General features: G+C 36.0%; 1 protein-coding gene across 14 annotated transcripts in view; it reads right to left on the bottom strand.

Moving 5' to 3' along the window:
* Nucleotides 1–17,881, bottom strand: part of DLG1 (discs large MAGUK scaffold protein 1) — a 427,573-nt gene that overhangs the window by 58,205 nt on the left and 351,487 nt on the right. For all 14 annotated transcript variants that reach the window (XM_084638865.1, XM_084638863.1, XM_084638875.1 and 11 more), the window contains 2 exons: nt 12,889–13,065; nt 6,476–6,545 (listed from right to left, as the gene is read on the bottom strand). In XM_084638865.1, coding sequence (XP_084494991.1) covers nt 6,476–6,545; nt 12,889–13,065 — 247 coding nt within the window. The remainder of the gene's footprint in view (nt 1–6,475; nt 6,546–12,888; nt 13,066–17,881) is intronic.

Consider the following 17,881-nt stretch of genomic DNA (forward strand, 5'->3'; position numbering starts at 1 on the left):
CTTACTGTGCACAACTGCTCCCTGTATCATTAAGTGACCTGTTTAATAATCAGTCAGTGTGCTTCATCTGGCCTGCAGAACTTCTGTTACTGGTGATGATGTGAAAGGAGTGGCTGAGTTTGCAGAGTTTATTTCTAAATTAAAAACATGTGATATGGACACTGTGCCAGAAGCATGGAGCAACACAATGCCATTTCTATAGAGTCATTTTTCAAAGTAAATTCTTCAAAAGAAAGTACTGATTTTCAGTTCTTGCTATAAGGATTCTATTAATAGTTATTTCTAGAATCTATAGCATAACTGCAATATGCTTTGTCCATCATATTTTATCCAGTTGGACCTTACCCTCCCTTAATCACAATGTGATCCAGATGAAGGTAAGTCTTATTGGAAGAAACATGTACAAAGTGCTTTTTTCTTCCCTTCCATTACTCCATGTGGAAGGAGATATAGCAGCAATTAGGGGGTCAGGCAGCGCTGTGCTTCTTTGACTTGCTGAGCTCTTTTTTCAGGGCTAGTGCACAACCAGCACAATGATAAGCTTGGCATTTATTCAGTGAATGCCTGCAGTGTATCATGTAGTTTGCACTCTACTACAATGTTCACAGCCTTTCCGGCCATCTGCTTTAACACAGACTTGTTTAGCAATGACAGATGCTGGAGGATGAACTGATGTCATCACTGCCACTGTTAAAATAATGTATTTTGTTGTTTAAATATTACCAGGTACAAAAAAGGCATATGGTACCAGTGGAGCACACTGAGGCCTGCCAGAGAAGGGAGAGTTCTGGAAAAAAAGCACTAAAAATATTAATTAGGAAGTTCATAAAACCTCTTAACTGGTTGGCATCAGTGACTAGCAAAACTGGTATTCAGCTGTGAGAAGTATTATCCAGACATATGGGCACGAGAACTGGCACCTAACCAATCGTATGTTTGCATGAACTACAGGTGGTATGGGCAGGATTCTGGGCTAAGGTACTGAAGCTCAGGAGGACCAAAGCTGATGGCAGCAAGTCATTGCTACTTCAGCATAGAGGTCTATCAATCATTCTTAAAATTGAAATTAATCCTAGATCTCACAACCACGTACACCAAGCATGTAACATGGATTTCCATAATTGGAGGTTTCACATAACAAATGCAACTGCAGCACAAGGGCAAAGGCCACCATGGAGCATAAGTCAGACAAAATGTTTCAACTTCAAAAGAAGAACGTTATGGAAAGCTCTGACAAAATTTTGGTGCAAGTCAAATAAGGAAAAAAGATTTAGCTATCTTTGACAATTAGAACAACGCAGTGGTGCTTTTAATGCACTTCTGGCAGAATACTCATTTTTGTTTAGATACCTTTTAAAAATATTTGATAAAACTAATCTTTGATTTGACTTCCTCTATAGTAAATTTTATTGATTTAAAACCATTTAACAATAATTTCATATACTGCATATGTAATGGTCAGAGTCAGTTTCATTGCAAAATAAATAGTAATAATGTACTGATTTTAAATAAAACATTAGCCAAAAGATGATTTTTTTAAAAAAGATATGATTATAAAGGCTAGAGAGAATTGCTTATTAATTGTAGACACATTAATTTTATAAATATTTCATAAACCCAATGCAAATGATGGATAGTTTACACAAAAAACAATTTGTTAAAAACAGAAGCAGCACAAGCAAAATGAGATAAATGTGTATATTAAAAGAATAGAGAAGAAAAATTATAATCATGCATGCTCCAGTTTCTCAGTTTTCCTTAGAATAAATGAATTGGCATTTTAATGTTTTCTCTCAATATTATATTTAGGGCTGCAATATTTACTTTATCATTACATAAAATCCTTTAAGTAAGGATTCTTGATACGTGATATTTGAAAACGTCAAAGAAGTATAATATAATACATATGTAAAATACTGCAGGTAGATATCTTTCATGTAGTTACATTGGGGGAAAATACCCACATGACAATTAGGCTAAGTCTTCACTATCCGCCAGGTAGTGATCGATATATTGGGGATTGATTTATCGCGTCTTATCTAGACGCGATAAATCGATCTCCGAATTGACACCTATACTCCACCTTGGCAGGAGGAGTAAGCGGAGTTGACGGGGGAGCTGCTGTGGTTGACTCGCCGCCGTGAGGACGGTCAGGTAAGTCAAACTAAGATACTTTGACTTCAGCTACACGAATAGTGTAGCCCAGACCTTACAGTGAGATACTAAGGGTATTTTAAAGAGAAACTGAAATATTAAAATTTGCAGCTGAAGCAAAAGACTATGAACAGCTTAAGATTAATGAGTGCTTGGAACAGGAAATGTTATTATAGAGAAAGAAATGCAGTTCTCTATCAATGGCAAGCGTAGTTTGTTTTTCCACTCAGTATTTCATGCATATTTTTGGTGCTGTGTTAGTACACAGTGACTGTGTACAAACTTTGTTACAGTCAACATACAAGACTATGATTTAAATACATAGTTAATTCAGTTAACTGTTTACAATTTTATGGTAGACAAGTTACAAAAACATGCGATTATCTTCTCAAGGAATATGCTGTATGGTAATGTTTTGCAAAATTATTCTAATTTAATTAAAAACAATCACAACAAATATTTAAATGTCTAAGAATATTCCTTTTGCGACTATCTCAGGTTGAGGATGTCAGTTACAAGTAACGTGAAAAACCTGAAGATTAATGTATAACTTTATCACTGTAAGAAAAGTAACCTGCTCAATGGTAAAATGTTAAATGCTATAAAATTAAACAGTAAATTCAAAATATATAAAAATTACTACACCCTCAGTTGGCATGGTATAATATTCCAATATGTAATTTTGCATGTACAAACTGAAAAGATATAAACAATGATCCAAGTAAGTCTCAAGGCAGTATTAAATTTGGCCGTCAGAAAGTCACTAAAGGTATTTGTTTCCATCTAAAACAGATTATGTGCAAAAATGCAGATACACATTCAGGTACATTTTACTATTAATACAACTAATTAAAACTTTCAATATGTAACATGGGCATAACATGCATTATCTAGTAAGCAGGTACCCAAACAGGCACTGTTTAAACTGCTCTTTTGAAAGCGCTGATTAAACAAAATTCTTTTGAGGTTGCTCAATTGAAGATATGCCTAACGGTACACCAAGCTATCTTACAAATACCCATGAAAGGCACATTGCATTTGCTGACAGGAACCATGTAATAAAAGAAAGCAGAAGTTGGTCCAAGAAAAGATAAGTCTTACTTTATCAGGACTATATATTCTTATTACCTCGTCCCTTCAATTTGATTCTGTGTATTTATAGAAACCATATAAAGGAAATGATTATATCTAATTTACTAAGTAAACACAATTAAAAAGAAATCTTTGGGATCTATAGCAGTAGCCTACTCTGGATATTACTGCATTAGCTCTCTCCACTTTTAAAATGATTATAGTGTATTTATTTGAACTAGTGTATTTATTTCCAAAAATTATGAAGCATATTTTGGCTAAAATGTCAACAGATTAGTAATTTAGATAAGTCCTTAAACTGAAAATGTATTTTAGCTATGCTTATTAGCATATCAGTAGTTGTAGAAGATCTGGAAACACCTGTTACAATCCCTATTTTACGGGATTTGATTTGACTGTAAAACTGGAGTATTTAGGGAAGATGTGGACAAGTTGGAGAAAGTCCAGAGAAGAGCAACAAAAATGATTAAAGGTCTAGAAAACATGATCAGTGAGGAAAGATTGAAAAAGTAGGGTTTGTTTAGTCTCAAGAAGAGGAGACTGAGAGGGGCCACGATAACAGTTTTCAAGTACATAAAAGGTTTTTACAAGGAGGAGGGAGGAAAAATTGTTGTTCCTAACCTCTGAGGATAGGACAAGAAGCAATGGGTTTAAATTGCAGCCAGGGCAGTTTAGGTTGGACGTTAGGAAAAACTTCCTGTCAGGGTAGTTAAGCATTGGAATAAATTGTCTAGGGAGGCTGTGGAATCTCCATCATTGGAGGTTTTTAAGAGCAGGTTAGACAAACACCTGTCAGGGATGGTCCAGATAATGCTTAGTCCTGCCATGAGTGCAGGGGACTGGACTAGATGACCTCTTGTAGTTCCTTCCAGTTTTACGATTCTATGAGAATCATAATCATGGCAGAATATAATTATATTCTAAAATTTGAAAAATGGTTAGGCTATTTTAAAAATAGTAGTAACAGATTCTTCCTGAGACTATTATGCATTATAATTCTGTTTTCTGAGCATTTGTAATAATTTGGTGAAACATTAGTTTCCTAAATATTACCTCAGAGTGAATTTTTATCATTTTTTCCTCTAAAACAACAGTCTTTGACATGCATAAACTACCCTTCAGTTTCTGATGAACCAATAACAAAAACTCTAGGTTAACATTTAACTGACAGTGAGAATCTCTCTCACATAGTCCTTAAGTGACTCAAAATGTAGGTTTATTATCCTCAGACAGACCTACTGACAAAAAATGTTTAGACTTCTTCATTATTAAAAAAATACTGTATAGGGTAGCCATTTTTTAAAATGAAGGAGCAAAGTCACTCTCTCCCCCAAAAGAGACCATTAAGGCTGTGGTCCACATTAATGACCCATAACTTTCAAATACTACACAAATTGTTTTTTGGCATTAATTTATCACCATATAGGACCATTTCCATTTATGGCTTTCTCTGTATATTATATTATTAGCAAAAACATTCACTCCTAACTCAAAAAAAGTAATTGCGATAAAAAAATTAATTAATCGTGATTAATCACATATTTTGGATGTATTTCTACATTTTCATATATATTTTATTTTGTGTTTTAATTGAAATCAAAGCGTATATTATTTTTGCTTACAAATATTTGCATTGTAAAGATGATAAAAGAAATAGTATTTTTTAATTCACCTCATACAAGTACTGTAGTGCAATCTTTTTGTCATGAAAGTGCAACTTACAAAGGTAGATTTATGTAAAACTTCACAGCCTACAAGTCCACTCACTCCTATTTCTTGTTCAGCCAATCGCTAAGACAAATAAGTTTGTTTACATTTACAGGAGATAATGCTGCCCTCTTCTTATTTACAATGTCACCCGAAAGTGAGAACAGGCATTTGGCATGGCACTTTTGTAGCAAGGTATTTACGTGCCAGATATACTAACCATTTGTATGCCGCTTCATGCTTCAGCCACCATTCCAGAGGACATGCTTCCACGCTGATAATGCTCATTAAAAAAATAACCATTAATTACATTTCTGACTGAACTCCTTGGGGCAGAATTGTGTGTCCCCTGCTCTGTTTTACCTGCATTCTGCTATATATTTCCTGTTACAGACATCTCGGATGATGACGCAGCACATGTTGTTCATTTTAAGAACACTTTCACTGGAGATATGACGAAATGCAAAGAACGTACCAATGTGAGATTTCTAAAGATAGCTACAGCACTCGCCCCAAGGTTCAAGAATCTGAAATGTCTTCCAAAATCTGAGAGGGACTAGGTATGGAGCTTGCTTTCAGAAGTCTTAAAAGAGCAACACTCCAATGTGGAAACTACACAAACTGAACCACCAAAAAAGAAAATCAACCTTCCTCTGGTGGCATCTGACTCAGATAACGAAAATGAACATGCATCGGTCCGCACTGCTTTGGTTTCTTATCCAGTAGAACTTGTCATCAGCATGGACGCATATCTTCTGGAATGGTGGTTGAAGCACGAAGGAACATGTGAATCTTTAGTGCATCTGGCACGTAAATATCTTGCGACACCGGCTAGAACAGTGCCACGAGAATCCTGTCCTCACTTTCAGGTGACATTGTAAACAAGAAGCGGGCAGCATTATCTCCTGCAATTGTAAACAAACTTGTTTGTCTGAGGGATTGGCTGAATAAGAAGTACAACTGAGTGGACTTGCAGGCTCTAAAATTTTACATTGTTTTATTTTTGAATGCAAGTTTTTTTGTACATAATTCTACATTTGTAAGTTCAACTTTCATGATAAAGAGATTGCATTACAGTACTTGTATTAGGTGAATTGAAAAATATTATTTCTTTTGTTTTTTTACAGTGCAAATACTGGTAATCAAAAATAAATATAAAGTGAGCACTGTACACTTTGTATTCTGTGTTGTAATTGAAATCAATATATTTGAAAATGGAGAAAATATCCAAGAACATTTAAATAAATGGTATTCTATTATTGTTTAACAATGCAATTAGTCCCACGATTAAGTTTTTTAATTGTGTGATTAATCACGATAACATTTTTTTAATCGCTTGACAGCCCTAAAAATTACCATTTGTTAAATAATAATTTTTAGAATAAACTGGTTTTGTCTGATAGATGTTTTAGTTTTTAACTGTTATCATTAAATAAGGAAAGTTAAATCCACATACATAAGCCACTCAAACATGTTACCACCCATGTTAATGAAAAAAGTAATTAACATTTCATAAACTCACCCCTTTATCTCCTCTCATTTTGGAATTAAATTTCACTGTCTTTAAGCGGGCTCGCTCTTTCTTCTCAACCCTAAAAGAAAAATGCAAAAGGAAAAAACGTTACTCTCTCAACATGATCCTTATACCGCCAATCCTAATGCTATAAAATACTAGAGCTTTCATATTCTAATAATCTGTTGAAGATGTGCTTGCAGCATGATGGTATGAGGTGTGCACAAATACACATATTCAGTCTGCACAGGCCAATGTGAGAAAAATTGATTTTAATTCTCAAACAATAAACTGTAGATTCTGAATGGCAAAGATCCAATAAGGACAGAGACAAATTAGAATCTTTTGGCTATGAGGCCACAACTTTCTTATTATTCTTTAGTTTAAACCAAAGAAACTCCTTAAGGTACTCTGTCTAGGCAACAGAGCTAAATGAAGGTAAGCAACAGCTATGCTGAGCTGTCACTTTCCTTCCTTCACTTTTGATGCCCAAATTTAGAGCATCCTGTCACTTCCCAGGACTAACTCAGGCCTGTAGCCAGGGTGGATAAAAATCAATGATTTAAAAAAAACAACCAGATTTTTTTTTTTAAATCGGATTTGTTTAATAAAATCTTTTTGAGGAAAAAAAACCTATCTAAAGATAGTTTTAATTAAGATACATTATTGCTCAAAGATATCTCATCATGGAACAGGGATTATAAATTCTAATTCTATAGTATGAGACACTATATTCATGTAATGTTTAAGAAAAGTTTTGTAAGCGAGTTCCAATAGTTCATAGATTAGGGTCCCAATTTTATAGGGTTCTAGGGGCTTCTGTATAGATTATTTAGGTTAATCTTTCTATCTACCCAATAGGACTCAGTGCTCAGTCTAGAAGATACCATCAGAGATGCTTAGTTTTGCACTTCTCAAACTGTGGATTTGTGTCTCCAGAGATAACATGCTCGTTAACAGCAAAAATGTTTTAAAATAAATAATATATAGAGGTGAGAAATAACAGACCTCAACCCTATTGTCCCTCTGCAAATTTGTGTACACAGAGTCAATCCCTCACCTCTCTCTAAAAGTGACAAGTTTCAAAAAGTTCAGTGAAGATTGTTGGGGGCGGAATAGATCTGGACAAGGAGAAGAAGCCCGGAGATAAATGCGAGAAGAGAGGGACAGGCAGTAGAAACAAAAGTGAAACTGTTTGAGCAGCATATTCCAGAAGCCTTGAAGTCTTTCTGAGTGTAGCTAGCCTTCATTGATTTGAAATCTACCATACCATTCTCTCACTAGAAGGGAAAATCTATAATAGCAGCAGGCTGTTAAAGAGACCCAGTTTGGGAATATTTTAATGAAGTTCCTCTATCTCTGGGTAAGACAGGCATGTGTGCAAAATGCAAACAGTGCAACAAAGAAATGCAAGGCCCAGTTGCCCGAATGAAACAACATCATGAGACGTGTTCCTTCTCAGCAGGGAGCTGCGTTGAAGATGATGAAAGGAACATGTCTGAACATGCAGGATCTTCAGGTTGATAAACTTTTTTATTTCATAGATCTTTCTTAAGGACTGCCTGTCTTCCTTCTGGACTACTCTTGAATTCTCATGTTTGAGCAAAAAAATGTAGTTGTTACTCTATGGTACTGTCATTTTAGATGCAGTTGTGATAAAAAATAAATAGCTGAAATAAGCAGAACTTCCTTTTTCAGTTTCACCTTTAAAGTAGTACTGAGTGTCAGTGAATGCAATGAGTAATACTAAATGAGCAGTATGGTAATAATAATTAAATAACTGCATTGACTTATTTTGTTTAGGAGACTCCATCCCCAATCCCTTCAGGATTCCAAAGACCATCCACCTTCAAGATCACCATCATTTTCTATAGTTTCAGAGTTATCTGCCAATGATAGTTTTTCAGTCACACCATATATGTCACATAGCCACAGTATATCACCTAGCAAAAAGAAAAAAAATCTTCATCATCCAGGAACAACCATAGATAAGTTTGTGATAAGAACTAGCAGATTACAAAAAGAGAGGTAATTGATGAAAAAATTGCCCGGTTTGTTTATGCAACGAACTCTCCTTTCCATATGATTGAGAACCCACACTTCATTAACATGGTTCAGTCATTAAGACCAGGATACAGTCCACATGTTGCAGGCAAATTGCTGGACAAAGTGTATGAAAGAGAAATTGAGCAGTGTGCCAAAGGTCTAGAGGGTGAAATTGTTAACCTGAGTCTCAATGGGTGGAGCAATGTCCACAATGATCCTGTTGTATGTGCTTGTGTGACCACAGAAGAAGGGAATGTCTTCCTTACAGAAACAATTGATACACCAGGAAATGCTCACACAGCAAAATACTTCTAAAGAAGTTGCAGTAAAAGCTATAACAAACTGTGGAAAAAAAATTCAAATGTCTAGTACGCAGCTTGGTCACAGACAATGCCGCAAATGTATCCTAGATGAGAAGAATTTTTTTTTAGAAGCGAGTCCCAAGCTAATAACATACGGTTGCAGTGCTCATTTGATGCACCTCCTAGCCAAAGACTTCAGTGTTCCAGAAATAAAGACTAATGTTGTTGAAATTGCAAAAATACTTCCATAACAAACACTTTGCAGCAGCTGCTCTGAAAAAAGTGGGAGGAACCAAGCTAACGCTCCCACAAGACGTGCGATGGAACTCAGTAGTGGACTGTTCTGAGCACTGTATCAAGAACTGGTCTAATCTGATGATAGTTTGGGAACAAAATCATGAAAAAATAGATGGCACTGTCACAGCCAAAGTTCTCAACATTGGGCTTAAGAGAAACGTTGAACACATGCGAGTACCCAGAAGCCTATTTCTGTAGCCTTGAACAAATGCAGGGAAATAGCTGTTTTATTGCTGATGCCGTTGAAATTTGGAAGGAACCGAGTGAGATCTCAAAAAGAGAAATCTGCAATGACAGAATTAAACTACAAGCATTAAAAAAACGAATGGGACAAGCACTATCTCCAGCTCATTTTCTTGCAAATATTCTCAATACTTGGTACCAGGGTCAAACTTTAACTGCTGAAGAAGAGGAGTTGGCTATGACATGGACATCCAGCAATCATCCCTCCATAACGCCAACTATAATAAACTTCAGAGCTAAGGGTGAACCATTCAAGAAATATATGTTTGCTGATGATGTTTTAAAGACAGTCACATCAGTGAACTGGTGAAAACTTAAGTACTTGGATTCAGAGACCGTTGAAGTGATCATCTCACTTTGAACAGCAGTAGCTTCTTCTGCTGGTGTAGAAAGAATATTTTCTTCCTTTGGACTAATTCATTCCAAATTGAGAAATCGTTTGGAACCTGAAAAAGCAGGAAAGCTTGTTTTTCTTTTCCAGATTATGAACAAACAGGAAAATGATGATGAAGGCGACTGAGTTAGCTGCAGAAGCCAATATTTTAAGTTTCTCATGTTTACCTGGCTGACATAGTCCATTTAATTTTTTTTTAATATTTAATTTAACTATTTTAATTAAAAACAATTTGAACAAAAACAAACCTGATTTTAAAGAACTGGAATGTTTAACTAAATTCAAAAATTCATACATTTGTTTTGTTAAAATATTATGTGTTTACTGTTGAAGAAAAAAAATCCAGAATATATAACGTTGTTGTTTTAGTTAAATAAAACAATTTAAATGTCTGTCTGGTAGTGATCTCCTCCTAAAAGAGCATGGCAAGAAAATCCTCCAAACATTAATGATTAACCTGTTGAATTGGAGATAGTTCACCTCCCAATGACTTCATAAATATCTGCTTCAATTACCTTTGGTAAATGAAATAACCAATCATTCATTTTGTGATATAGCTGTAAAACTAATCTGAAAAGTTTTCAAAATAAATCACTTTAAAAATGTATTGTGTGTACCTTCTAAAAATGAAACCTACATCTATCCCTGAGTTGTGAAGAATATGTATTAAAGTTATAACAACCAACAAGAATGTGCTTTTATGTACAAATGCATGATTAAATCGTGTCTTCCTGACTAGCGATTTAAATCAAATCCACACTGCCTGTAGCTGTTCAATTAGCAAAGGGGGTAGCAAGGGTGGGATGGAGCAGGAAGAGGCCTGCTCTGCCCCATACTGCATTTTACAGGCTTCCTACGGTGCCTGCTGGCCAATCCCACTCTTTGCCATTGCTTGTCTTCCAACAAGGAAAAGTTGCCAGTGGTTGACAGGTACAGTGACTCCAAATGGGATGTGGCTTATTTTCCCTGCCCCACAATTTGGGCTGGCTTCTTTCTTTCTTTCTTTCTTTCTTTCTTTCTTTCTTTCTTTCTTTCTTTCAGTAAGACCATGTAAGATCACACTTCCATAACAGACTGATAAATTTGTTATAAATCTCCAACCTACTTAGAAGCTGTGAAACAGAATAAAGACCCAATCTTACAATGGAACCAACATGAATTCAACAGCAGGACTAAGGCCCAAATTTCTAATACAGTAAAAATGACAGTTCATACACAGAAGTTATATATTGTAATAGGTAGATACCAACATCAGGAATGACGAAAGACTGGACTGTGAAACACCTACACAGCAATATAGGTTTTGCCATACTGGATCAGAACCATGGTTCATCTGTCCACTATCCTACCTCTAACAATACCCAGCACCAGAGGGGTGCAAGAAACCTCACTTTACGCAAATGTGAGATAATCTGAAGTCTGTATTAGATCTGCTAATCCCGTTAGTTAAATATTGTCTTAAATCCTGAAGGCTGAGATTTAACACCTCTTCCAAAATCTACATTAGCATTGATAACAACAACTTTGGATATTCTTTTTAGTCATACAAATGTCAAATGTATTTTGCACCTGTATTTTGGTGTGGAAGGCCATTATTTACAGATTATAATTCTTTAATTACAAATGTGTGCTACAGGATGTTTTCTTATAGTGTGAATTAAATAAACCAGTTGTTTTAAAATAGAAAACTTGAAAATCAATGTCACCTGCAACCACAATTCCCTGCACTTGAGCCATCAGCAAGCTCTGCTCTGTGGACCTTGACATCCCCACTTCAGGTCTCTAGCATTTGAGCTACAGGAGCAATTGCTAGTCTGTATTTAGTTCAGCCATCAGAGGAGAGAAGGCGTGATACACAGATTCCAACTGGGTAACACAACTGCTTGGGAGACAGAATAGCATACTATAGAACCCTGGTTTCTAGCCTTAGCTCTGGGAGAAGATAGTAGGTTAGTGGTCAGAAATAGGATAATCTGAAAAGGAGTTTGGCCTAAGAGAAAAGATTTGAGTCTACCATATTAGATGCCTCTCATGGAATCCTGGCCATATGAGGGCCAATGGGAATGTTGTCACGGATTTCAATATGGACAGGATTTCCACCCTTGGCTTCTAATCTTGACTGTGCGTACAGCAACTCTATGTAACCTCTCTCAATGGGGTGACACAATGGCTTTCTAGGATTGGGGTTAAGGATCTTGGAAATAATAAGACCAATGAGGTGCATGGGAAAAAAAACACTGTCAGAGATTTTGAACTCATGGGCGCCTGTTTCCCAGCTCAATGAACTTTCCTTCAGACATCTCTTTCCCTCTCAAAGTGGATACGTTACATCATCACTGCTAAATTTAGCAGGTGCAGCTTGATTTCTTTTCAGTTATTGAGAAAAAGTTAAAACTCATGTCACAGATAAACACCTTCAATATAAATTATATTGTATTATTCAGCACACAAGGCGCAACATGTTGAGCGATGCATAGATATCAGAGCGATAGATTTCTTGCAAAGGATATCTTCCCCTCCTCCCCAACCCCCCCAAAAACAAATCCTGTGAAAAACTTTAAAAAAGGGTCAATTTAGAATTACTATTTTTTCTGTATCATCCCATTTTCATCAAACCACAATGAAAAATTAAAATAGTACACAAAGTTTACTACGTTTCATTTTTTGTCATTTTATTGAAATTTTCACAAAATAAAGTTTTAAAGCTCCTGTTAAATTGAAAACTTCTGACTCGACTAACTTTGAAGCCATGACCAACAACTCCATAAGAAACAGTATTACTTTCTACTTCTTAATTTGTAGATGTCAAAGCAGTTAAGGGAAATGAAAAATGATTAAACCCACTTTAAACAGAGGCACAAGAGGTTAAGTGACATTCACAAAGTGAGAGTTGGGAACGGAACCCAGGTCTCCTGTCTTCAGCCATGTGCTCTAACCCGGAGGCTGCAAATGCCTCTTACTAATATGTAATAATCTAGTGTAGTGCTGACTGGCATACTCTTCCAGTTTCTCACAAAAACACTTTGGAGGAGCAGATGAGGGACAATTAAATTGAGAAGACACATTACTTAATTTGTGCATGAATAGAACCACTATTTCAATGGCAAGAACTCAGACTAAACAAATACCATGAAATATACCTCCGTTTGCTCGGAATCACTCCAGTTTCATCACTTTCTCCATCTGGTGTCACCTGCCGTGCCTGCCACCACTCATCATCAGAGGCATTGATGACATGGAGGATGTCGCCAAATCTGAAGTTCAGTCCCTGACTGGGAAGGCCACTGTCTTTAGTCTTGTCGTAGTCGAAGAGAGCTCTAAATTCAGAAAAAAATCATTAAGTATAGAGGACTGGCAGGAACAAAACAGACGAGCCTGAAGAAACCTATATTTTCCAATAAACAAATCACTCAGAAGAATCCATTTTAAATTACTTTTTTGGTTTTGAGTATCTTTAAAACATAGGACTACTGAATTATTGTCATTTTTTACTGAATGCAGAATGCTTGGCTGGCCCTATACTGAGTCATAGTAGTTGCTCTCAAAGAAGTCAATTAAGAAAGATATGGAAAGAACAGCTTAATCACAAGTCTCATTATGGTTGGTGTTTTATTTAAAGCCACAACCCTGGAGTCAAGTGAGTAAGTGAAAAACTTTAGCTTTCGCTACAAAGAAAAGTAATTTCCTAGAACTTGTGACTGTGGAGGAAAAGGTTGAAAATATGACCTGAGTACAACCTAAAGGCTCAAACACCAAAAACCAAATTAGAATACCACAATATTTGTCTTAAATCTCATTATTTTTAAAGCTAATCTCTCAATTTTCTGAAGCCTGACTCATGATTTTTGAATGCATGGGGTTGGCAATTTTGGCTCATGGTCTATTTGGGGGAGTCTTATTACCTCTCTGGTGGCACTTCACATAAATTCATGCATTTTAAGGCTAGAAGGGATTATGATCAACCAGTCTAAGTTCCTTCATTACACTGGGCAAAAAAATCTCACTCAGTGATTTTTAAAGTAAGTTCATAACTTTTTTTTTGAGCTATAGCATATCTTTTAATAAAATATCCAATCCTGATTTAAAGACTTCAAGTGATGGAGAATCCATAACATCTCTACGTAAGTGTGACCCAGGGACTTCTAGGTGATAACAGGCAAAGGCTCAGGGGTACATAGGGTTTTGCATAGATCACTAGGGTCTGATATCCTCATAGCAGTTCACAAAAGGGTGGCATATGAGATCTCTACCAAGAGCCAGTAGCCCACAGGTTGTCATAATTATTGCAAGATGTTTCTATGGGAAATAGTTTAAGAGAGATGTAAAATATTAGGTTCCAACCCTGTTGAGGTAAAGCTTGTCACCTGAGTCAAGGCAAGCCTCATGGCTAACTCAGTCAGTGTACTGAAACATCAACATCCATGGAGACAGGCTATGTTTACTAACTGGATGGTTTACAAAGACAAAGGAACTCCAAGATAAGTCTTGGAAGAGGGGATCTCCTGGGCTAAGAGACAATAGCCTGTAACTGCATAAAAAAAGTGGACAGGGGACAAGATTTTATCCTTCACCCAGGAGGCAAGCTAACAGTGTGGCTGTCCCATGAATAAAAGGGTCAGAGACAGCCTTTTATTTTATAGATAACCATTTGTTTCCAATATCTCTACCTGCAATTACTTGAATCTCTATGCTTCGTTAAATAAACCTGTATTAAGCAAACCAAAGTGCTCTGTGTTAAGCAGAGCAGTTATCTGAGGTGGAACAGGTAAGCTGGGGTATACTGTCTCTTTGGAAGCAGCGAATCTGAGAGTGTCCAGTGGATCAGGGACTGGACACTCCACGTTGATGCTCAGACAGCTCGGGGGTTGGAGTGTGCCTGCTGCTAACTTGTAGCGAGACAGCAGGGCCTGTGTCGCCTAGAGGGGAATGCTCATGTTGCCAGTCGCTGGTGCAGATGGAGAGCTGAACCCTAGCAGGCACAGAGAAGGCTTCCTCACACTAAGGGCAGATGCTAGTAGGGTGCTTCATAATCCTGGGTACCCCTTGGGAAGCATCCCTGTAAGTTGATGAGAAGGTCCATTATATCTTATTTCTAGTCTGAATTTTTCAGCTTCAGCTTCCAACCACTGGATCACATAATACCTTTTTCTGCTACATCAAAGGGGTCATCGTTACCACATTGCATGTTCAATTGGTTATTTGCTGTGACCCAAGTCCTTTTCACAGTCACTGTTTACAAGGGTACATTCCCATAAGTGTGACCTACATTCTTTGCTCCTGGACTTACATTTGGCTTTGTTAAAATGCATGTTGTTCAAATAAGCCCCTTACTAACTGATTCAGGTTGGTCTGTATAATGACTTGGCCCCCATCAATATTTACCTCTCTACCCATGTTTGTATTATCTACAGATTTTACCAGCACTGATTTTATATTTTCTTCCAGATCACTGATAAAAATATTAAATATCATTGGGGCAAGAACAAATACCTCTAGGACCCCACAACAAACATCATCACTGGATGACTGATCTCATAAACTAATTATAAATGGAGAGTAATCAGTTAACAAATTTAAAATCTATTTAATATAATACAAAATCATTGTAGTGCATGCTCATTGTTTTATATATTTTTATACGTACATATATTATATATATATATATAAAAGAATGTCATGGAGGACAAAGTCAAATGCCTTACAGAAGTATAAGTATATTATGTCCCTAAAGAGCGTGCTTTCCATAAACCCATGTTGATTGCCATTGGTATTCATCAATGTTGTATTAATATTACTATCTTTTAATTCTGTACTGACAGCACGCCATACTAGTCTTTCCACGATTTTGCCCAGGACCAAAGGCAGGCTAACCAGACTAAAAGTTTCTTGGATCATCCCACTTTCCCTGTTAAATATTGGCACAACACTGGCTTTTATTCAATCCTCCAGAACTTCGTGATTATTCCAAGATTTGTTAAAAAAAATCAACCTCAATTGTTCAGAGAGCCCCTCAGCCAATTTTCTTAATAATTATCAGCGTAAGTTATCTAGTCTTACGGATTTAAAAATGTTTAACTGTAACAGTTACTTTATTATTATTTATTGTTTGTATTACCATAGTGCATAAGAGCCCAATCATGGACCAGGAAACCCCTGTGCCATGTACTGTACAAATATAGAATAAAAAAGACAATCCCCGCCTCAAAGAGCTTACAATCTAAGTTTAATATCGTCCTTAATGACTGACAGAATAGAAAGCATTTCCTTATCACTAAAAGATATGAACACATCCTCCTTCTTCTGAGCTCAGAAAAGAAATATTTGTTGAATAATTCTGCATTTTTTGCATCAGGATTGAGTCTAGTATCAGACTTATACCACTGCTAGGATTTTGTTTGTTCCCAATCTATGTAAATAATTCCTTCTTATTGTCGTTAATCTTACTGGCCACTGATTTTTCACTGATATCTTTAGCTTCCCTTATTATCTGTAAGCATTTCTAACTGCTGATTTGTACTCACTGCTATCAGCATCCTCATTTTCCCATGTGTTATATATATAATTTTTTAAAAATTTATTGTTGCTGCCCTGACATCCCATCTCAATCAGGATTTATTTTTTAACCACAGGACTTAAGAACTGTGGGGCTTTTGGGTATTTAATAAAACATTTTTAATTTCTAATTATCATTCACATTTTTATGTTTAAATATTTCCTCTCATTGAATTTTGCTCATAATTGATTTCACCTGTGGAAATTTGGACTTAAGCACCAAATGTAGATATTACTGGTCAGGACTACATTCTGTTTGCTTGCAGAAAATGAAATTAGATTGTGATCACTTGCACCTAGGAACCATCCATTTTTCATTTAGAGATCAATTTATCTTTATCCAGCAGAATAACCATGTTGACTGTACACATTTTCTTTACTGGAAAAGATATATAACTCAGCGCTATCAGCTATAAAGAAAAATGTGCACATATTGTTATGGTTTATATATTTGTAAATATTTACTGTGCTATTATATTTCATGTCCATGTTTCTAATATTTAATATTAAACTGAGGCTTTAAGCTTCAAATGAGTTTTCAGCCTTAATGTTTTCTTGAAATGCAGGCAGTTTTAGAACAAGATCTTTCACTTATATATCCAAAGCTACACTGAGGAATTAAACTCAAGACATCTCAAATTAAAGCAAATTCTTTTGCCAAAAGATGCTATAAATATTTGCAACAGTTGAACAAGTCCGATTCTTAATTCTGAAATAGCTCAGTGACTGCACAAATAACTTTTGAAAATAATAGATTATGTAATTCTAAACCTACACATTCATTCCTCAAACTCTACTTTGCATAACTTTGTTGTTAGAGAAGAACACTGCACACATGTTGATCTTTTACTGTTTCACTGCCTTAAAATTAAATTTCCCCTATTCCATTATGACAGATTTATTTTACTTATATTTTGACATGACTATTTTAATGCATGATGAAAAACTACTTAGTGTGTAAAAGTTCCTGTTAGTGTTAGCCATAATTTCTACCAGCATTTCTTTTAACTTCTAAGCTTTAGCTTTATTACACAATTATGCTCTCTACCAGCCCTGAGCTGGGCATTACTCCATATGGTCACTTCCCAAGAAGATAACAGGATTAAAGAGGAGTAAAATGTCAAGAGACAGTAAACAATCAAACAGGGACAGATAAAGTCAGCCAACCAGTAAATAAGAACAAAGAGAAAGCTTCTTTCTACCCATTCTTTGCATGTGAGAACATACATCAAACTTTCCCCAAAATCCCTATAAAAGAACTGGCTTTTGCAGAAAGTTTGGGCTATTTCAGACTAAGGACTAAGAGTCTCTTTACAAGAGCAAGCATAATTTATCCAAATTTTTAGTAAAGTTTTCAATTGTAAAGTGTATATTGGAAAGCTGCAAGTGGATGGTGTCGATTTTCTTAAATACCCATTTCATCTACCTAGTTCCATTCCTTTTCAGTATTGCAGGTTTCCTCTCCTTAAGGATTGCTTATTTTAGACTATATTTGCTGACCGGAACAATCAGTGGGAGAAATCACTATTTTCTGAGTCCTGCATTAGCTGGGAGAAAGTGACTATGTGCCTTCTCTCATTA

Source organism: Lepidochelys olivacea, assembly GCF_965140295.1.
Source record: "Lepidochelys olivacea isolate rLepOli2 genome assembly, chromosome: 9".
Lineage (NCBI taxonomy): Eukaryota > Metazoa > Chordata > Testudines > Cheloniidae > Lepidochelys > Lepidochelys olivacea.